At 46.0% G+C, this 7,165-nt stretch overlaps 1 protein-coding gene across 1 annotated transcript in view; it reads right to left on the bottom strand.

Annotated features, from left to right (window-relative positions):
- Window positions 1-2,137: 2,137 nt before the first annotated feature.
- LOC107267915 overlaps window positions 2,138-7,165 on the bottom strand; it is a 7,072-nt gene continuing 2,044 nt past the window's right edge. Inside the window, exons 2-3 of the mRNA XM_015740117.2 lie at window positions 5,315-5,546; window positions 2,138-2,570 (exon numbers count right to left, since the gene is read on the bottom strand). Coding sequence (XP_015595603.1) covers window positions 2,404-2,570; window positions 5,315-5,546 — 399 coding nt within the window. The 3' untranslated portion in view covers window positions 2,138-2,403. The remainder of the gene's footprint in view (window positions 2,571-5,314; window positions 5,547-7,165) is intronic.

Genomic DNA, 7,165 nt, shown 5'->3' with positions numbered 1-7,165 from the left:
TTCGCCGCCACCTCCGCCTCCACTTCCGCCACCACCTCCTCCACCTCCTCCTCCTCCTCCTCCACCGCCACCGCCACCTATCCCACCCCCCGAATCGCCACTGTGCTGATTCCCCGGGTGATGACGCCGCGACTCCGGCGGACTTTGGCTCGGCTGCTGTTGTGGATGATGACGGTGATGATGATGATGATGATGAAGATGATGCTGCTGATCCAGGCCAAACTGGTGGTGATGTTCCGGCTGGGCTTGCGTCGTTTGGGCGCGCAGGTCCAGGGCCGCCGTCGCGTCCGAAATCTTGAGGCCTTCGCGAGAAGCCCGGGCTACCCCCTTGCGGCGCAGCTTGCCCGCTTTTTCGCACCTCTTCCGGTAAGCAGCTCGACGGCTGACACAGCACCTCCGCGCTTGCCGTTACTCTCCTCTACTTCCGGTCTCCTTTGACTTTCTCCTTCTCCTCCTTATTCTTATACCGTTCCACTACTATCCTCTCCCTTCCTCGCTTCCTTCTCCCTCCTCTTCTTCCTCTTCACCGCCTCCTTCTCCTTCGCCGCCTCCGCCTCCCTCTGCTCCGGAACTTCCGATTATGACTCTTCTTCCTCTACCGTCACCGCTCTCCACACGAACTTCCTCCCGACTTCCTCCGATGAACCTCCTGGTACCAGTGTCCTTCAGCCGCGAGATCAGCCCTCGCCTATCGCGATACTCGGCCTCGTGCACGTTGCCGAGTAGCGACCACCGCGAGGACCGCGAGACGTCACTTGGGACTACTCGACGGCACCACCACTGAGAAGTCGTGCGGAATCACGATCATGAAAACTCCCTTTAGTCTATTAATCGCTCGTGGAGATGATTATCCACTTGATTAGACGATGCTACTCCTATTACAGATCTTCCTGGTGCTTGGCTGCTGCTACTGTTCACTCTGCCACTAATTCCTTATCAAGGCCTGCGCCAATCGAAGAATGTACTTGGGTGGTTCCTTCCTTCTCTAAAAATTGATGCAAAACTCCAGCTAAGGATTGGTCGATGTCCTTGACCTTGGTCAGTTTCCAATAACTATTTTCAGCTCTCTCTTCCTCTTCCGTATCCTAAGAATGCGTGTACGATTTGTGTGTGTGTGTGTATGTTGTATTAATGGGTGTTGCGCGCGCGAGAGTAAGTTTTGTCCTCGTTATCCGAAGACAGGCTATTTCTTCTATCTACTTAAAGTCTAGCATACACTTAAGTTCAGGTTAATTCAGGATTGCCCAGCCCGGACGGTGTGAACGAGATGGAGCCTCGAGGACAGACGACAGGACACCTTTCCCGATACCCTGCTTCAAGGGATTCTACGCGATGCTCCACGGCCGTTTAGTAAACGAATGCAACCCTCACTCGGAGTGGATCCGTCGAAATTCGTCCCGTTAACTTCTTCCTTCTTTTTTTTTCAATTTGCCCTGAGTAGCCCCGTTTGTGATTGTGTGTGCGTGTGTGTGTATTACGCACGTACGTGCACGCCTGTTATGTGCTCTCGCAAATTCCTCGAGATCCGATTGGCTTCCGGCTTCACGTACGTTGCGCAGTGCGTGTTATTCTTTTATACGGGACGAATTACGCGCTTTTCCTCCTTATAGGGTGAATAAATTCGCTTTTCTTCTTCTATTTATTCTTTTTGAATATCTTTTGCCAATTTTTTGTTAATTTCAAATTTCTTTCTTTTTTTGTTTTACTTTCTTTTTTTTGGAGATTCAGAATCCTCTGCTCGTCTATGTCCGTCAATTGCTCCTCCTCGAAAAAAAATGCGACTCTACGTTTATCGTTTAACGATTATCGGTTATCGATTACCGTGTCGTACCGATCGTCGATGGTAGTAGTTGCTTCTTATTATCGTTTAGTAGGTTTAATTAATATTGCACTTAGGTACACTCGTTTTTTGAACACACTGAAATATATGTATGGCGGGGTTTCGATCCGAACTCTGTCGATCGCTTTTGCTTTCTTTATTCTTTTCTCTCTCTCCCTCTCTCTCTCTCTCTCTCTCTCTCTTCTCTTTGCTTTTCCTTCAGAATTTCTAAACCCACTTCTTCCAATTCTTTTCTCTTTCCGATCTTTTTTCTTTATTCTTTTCTCTCTCTCCCTTTTTGAACACACTGAAATATATGTATGGCGGGGTTTCGATCCGAACTCTGTCGATCGCTTTTGCTTTCTTTATTCTTTTCTCTCTCTCCCTCTCTCTCTCTCTCTCTCTCTCTCTTCTCTTTGCTTTTCCTTCAGAATTTCTAAACCCACTTCTTCCAATTCTTTTCTCTTTCCGATCTTTATCCTTTCGATTCTCTCTCTTCCTATCTGTTCTTATTATTTTTTATCTCCTCGATGTTTTACTTCCGGGACGTTGACACTGCTTTCTTCTTTCACCTTCCCGCTTCCTTATTTCTCTTCTTCCTCTTCTCCTCTTCTTCCTTGATCCTCTTCGCTCTGAATGTCGCTCTTCTTCCGCTCACTCTGCTCTCTCGTCGTATTCTGCTTCTTCCGCTTCGTCCAGTCTTCCTCTCCCGTGCGGGAATCTCTCGCTGCAACGCGTCTCCCGCTCGAAGCTACAAAAATCACCAGAACAAAAATAATTTAATTAATGACAGTCAAGATCGACATTTTAAAGCACTACGTGAGACACGTTAAACGTCGACACGACTGAGAAGTCAACGTGAACAAATAGAATACAAATGTACATATGCAGTAATTTAGTTATTTTATAATCATTAAAATATAACATTGACGAACGAACGAAAAGAGAGTTAAGAAAATTATATAAATTGCATTTGCGAATTTAAACGGCACTTCTTGAATTTTAGAGAGGTTTCAAGAGTCACGGCTTCACGGAGTTAATGAAAAATAAATGAAGAATATTTTGCTCGAATACGAATCGGCTGTCTGTCAAGGATTAAAAGATACCTCACGGAATCCAATGCATTTACGATGGCGTGCATGCGTTGGTCTCTCTCTTTTTATTTCTCGTTTTTTTTTTCTTTTTTTTTTTCGTTGTTTTTCTTTCTACTCGCGAACGGCACCCTCACGAAAACCAGTCGTGGTAGAGAAACGAGGGGTGACTCCCGAAACGGAGGGGTCGTGTCAGATACTTGACGGGATGCGCTATAGGTTAAGGGTAGCAAGAAACTTTTCTGTCATTATAATGACGGCGACCACGTCCGCCCTTGATACTTGACCTCGACGGTCGTAAAAATGAAAATTTCTATTTTTATAAAAGAAATTCAAAAAATTGATCATGTAAACCGACGATGTTGCTGCACTTTTTTTAATCGATAAAACGAACACTCGCGTCACGGGGGATGATCGCGAAACTTTAAGTGACGCTCGCTGTCATCCGAATATCGGGACGTTCACGGAGGAATTTTAATGAAAAATACGTAAATTCGAAAAGACGTCTTTCTCACGCTTAATCGTTACTTTTAAGCAATGAAGTTTACACGAGACGTTAGAAATTTTTGACTTTTTTTTTTATTCTTGATTTGAAAACACAGTATCTTTTAGAAAGACCACAAAAATTTATCCATACAATTTTGCTTTAAATTTCGTAAATTTTCGAACACCTGTCACGTTACGCGTTCACGAAAAGTCGAGCGTCGCTTGCCGTCGCGACGCATCGGTGACAATATAAAAAAAAACGTGAAATAAGTGAAAATAATGTGTAACCTGAAAATTGTCGTTTGCGTATTTTCAAATCTAATAGCGAAGTATACCGTGACGTGAGAATTGCGTAAATTACCAATCATATAAAAAAAAGAAAGGATATAAATAAATAATAAAAAAAAAGCATAACATGCCAACATACATATTTTATTGTATCTTCGGCCTAGTCGGCAAATCATAATAACTCGTGCACTTTCTTTCTCTTTCTCTTTCTCACTCTCTTCTTCTTTACTTCCCTACGTCAGCCCGTCTCCACGCCGCTTTGATAACAACTTCTTCTTCTTCTTCTTCTTCTTCTTCTTCTTGGGAAACGTCAAAGCGTGAACAAAGAGAGCGGAAGAGAGATAAGAGAAAAAAGAGAGAACTACGTAAAATAAACATGATAAGTCTATGGCACTTTGAAGAATATCAAAAATACACAAAACACATAAAAACCCACGTACGAGACAGATACGATAGAAGCACAACTACACGACGCGTTATCCTGTCGCGTTACGAAAATACGTATGATAAATAGCTTCAAAAAAAATTTATTTAAAAGAAAAAGAAAACACCAAGATATTTTGTCACACGTGCGAATCATTTTCGTCGCGCATTGCTCAGTCGCTCCTGTCGTGATCGTCCTGGGACATCAGAATCTTACAAGGATTCGATGATCCTGCATTTCAATACTTCACAAATCACGACGATACCGCATAAAAAGATATTCCAGCCGCCGCAGTATCGCACCGCGAGTTTCCTTAGGATCTGTTTAATCTCGTATTGAAATTTTCAAGAATTAATTAATCGTCCCTTTCACTTCTGCAGGACCCACAGAACACGCAAATAGCCAGGACCCACGTCGCGTGTTCTCCACTCGCGATACGGCTAAGCGAACAGTGTGATAAAAATAGTATTAAAAAATCACAGTCCTTTCGAGCACCCACGTATCCTTGTGAAATAGGTTATCTTTAAATAAAGCACAAATACTTTCACGGGAACACTTAACCTGAGGTAATATCGGTAGTGCGACTTGATCCTTGCCGATCTCGAGGAAACGTAGTGAAATTTAAAGGGATATGAGAGGCCTTGTAAAAGACGTAGGAGAGTCGTGCACGCGTGACGTAAGATTTGTCAAATTTACGTAAAATAATGAAAAGCATCAATCGTGTATTTGACGGGATCGCGAAGGAGAGGAAAAGGAAAAAAAAAGGTAAGAGGAAGCGAAGATCTTTGGTAGATTATCACGGGTTAACGTCGTCAAACACACTGATTGCAAGTCACACATACACGCACGTTTCCCTCTCTCTGACCACGTAGTGTTATGTATATATATATGCACAGGTATGTACATATGTGTCACGAGAGGCGTATATAGAAGCATACGTGGATATAGGTAGCAAGAGGTCTGTCCTGTCTTCATCCACAGTCTCTCTCTGCAAATCTGACAAAGCGCGAGACCGGCAAAGTCAAAGATCCATTATAGGGAATAAATGCGGCTACGAAGCCTCCTGTCCCAGGAACGATCACGCAGTTGGCGTTGTCGGATACTCAATGAATATCCCCTTTGGAAAGTTCACAAAACTCGCGACTTCGGTGCTGACGGTGAACGCAATGAAACGTGTAACGATGAGGATACGTAACGAACTCTTACTGTCGCAACTGAAACCGTAAGAAAGCGCAACCTCGATGCTCGTCGAATACAACCACCGACTGTCAAGTGTAACCGTGTTGTTGTTGTTGTTCCTGTTGCGCGAGCGATGACAAAGTCGTAGCGGAGGAACTGTCAAGTCGTAGAAGTACGCTTCAGGCTTGTTCTCTTGACAATGTTGGTAGAAGTGTTTCAAAATCTTGTTGTTGTTTTTGTTGACGTCGATGACATTCTCCTAGTGTACTGGCATTAGTTGTTGTTGTTGTTGTTGTTGTTATCGCTGCTGCTGCTGCTGTCGTAGGTAGCAGTGTTAACCGTTGTTATTGTTCTTGTCTAAGTGATCGTCGTTGTCGTGACAGTAGTCGCCGTCTTGTACGATGTAAGACGCGAGTAAGGCGGCAACTAGGATGTGTTTTTCCGTGGAAAAAGGACGTTCCCTTCCGCGTTCGAGTCCTTGACGGAGGAGGAACCGAACTGACTGAGGTCTGCGGCTCGCGAGAAATGCTAAGTCGTTCTCCGTGGCCGGTGGTGGCGCGCGTCTCAGACCGCGTGCGTCTGACTAAAAGCCACCCCCCGTGCCTTAAAGAACGCGCCGGGTAGGGGCGTTGTCTTAGGTGGCGCGCGGCTGCCGAAATTTTGCCCAACGTCGATGGCTCCTGGGACGATTTCCGCGGGTTCCCGAAGGTCCGCGTGACGTTGTAAGGACCTGGTGGGCAACGCTGGTGTCCGATGTACATTTCGCGAGGGTGTCGGAGTCCTCCTCGTATGAAAATTCTGACCTCCGAGGACGAAAAACTGAGGACGCGCGCGGACAGGAGTTTTCAGGCCACCCCTCTTTTCCTTTGCCCCCACCAAAACGCCTGGCGCCTACCCCCCTTGCCTTCGACTGGGGTGGGGACTCCTCGACTGCCTACCAGCACGTAGTTAGGGGAACGTCTAAGGGGTGAGAAAGAGTGGGGCGAGCCCAGTCGAAGGAGGGTTGTAAGAACCGGTGGAATATTCTCTTTTCTCCTCTGGCTACATTCTCTCCCTTAGGTATACCTACTACCCTTAACGTATAAAACCCACTACCTACCACCACCACTGTCGCTGCCACCCCACTGACGTTGGACTTGGAGACTCCACTAACGCACACTGCTCTCCGGCGGACGTCTATGAAATCCTCCCACCTTATTCCTTACCCCTTCTCTATCGCCTCCTCCCTCTCCTCTCCTCTCGCGACCCCCCTTATTTCTCAGATACCACTACCATCCAACCACCGACGCCACTGCACAACCCCGTCAATTTTCTTCCGTTCGCCCTGCCGGACATTTCTTTTTCTTGCCTTTATTTACATGGGCACGCGCGCGTCCTTGAAATCCTTGTTGAGTGGACCGCCCGGTAGCGCGATTTTAACCCCTCGACACGACCCTTGCGCAATGATACAACCCTCTCGCGTTTACCTCGACTTATCTTTTGTATTCCCACACGGGACAGTTACTACCATCTCTCTCTCTCTCTCTTTCTCTCTCTCTCTCTCTCTCTCTCTCTCTCTCTCTCTCTCTCTCTCTCTCTCTCCTTATCCTACCCCTCCTTTACTTACTTGCAGAATCTTTTATTGGACTTCAAGGACATAGGTCCATGCGTTACTCATCAATGGACTTTTTTCAATACAACTTACGATTCCGATCACTACCCCCGTGTACCGTGTGTACAAGGCGAACCGATAAGTACGACTGGCTGAAAAATACCAAGGGGGGGCCCTGGTCTCTATATGCCATAAGGGGGTGTAGACAGGAGGTGCATAAAAAGAGGGGACCCTACGTAAAAATGGCCCCTGTGCCCCGTATGGCAACATATGCGTGACTAAGGGGG

Source organism: Cephus cinctus, unplaced genomic scaffold (genome assembly GCF_000341935.2).
Source record: "Cephus cinctus unplaced genomic scaffold, Ccin1 Ccin1_scaffold0462, whole genome shotgun sequence".
NCBI lineage: Eukaryota > Metazoa > Arthropoda > Insecta > Hymenoptera > Cephidae > Cephus > Cephus cinctus.
The sequence above is the reverse complement of the archived record's forward strand: the minus strand, read 5'-3'. Positions and strand labels throughout refer to the sequence as shown.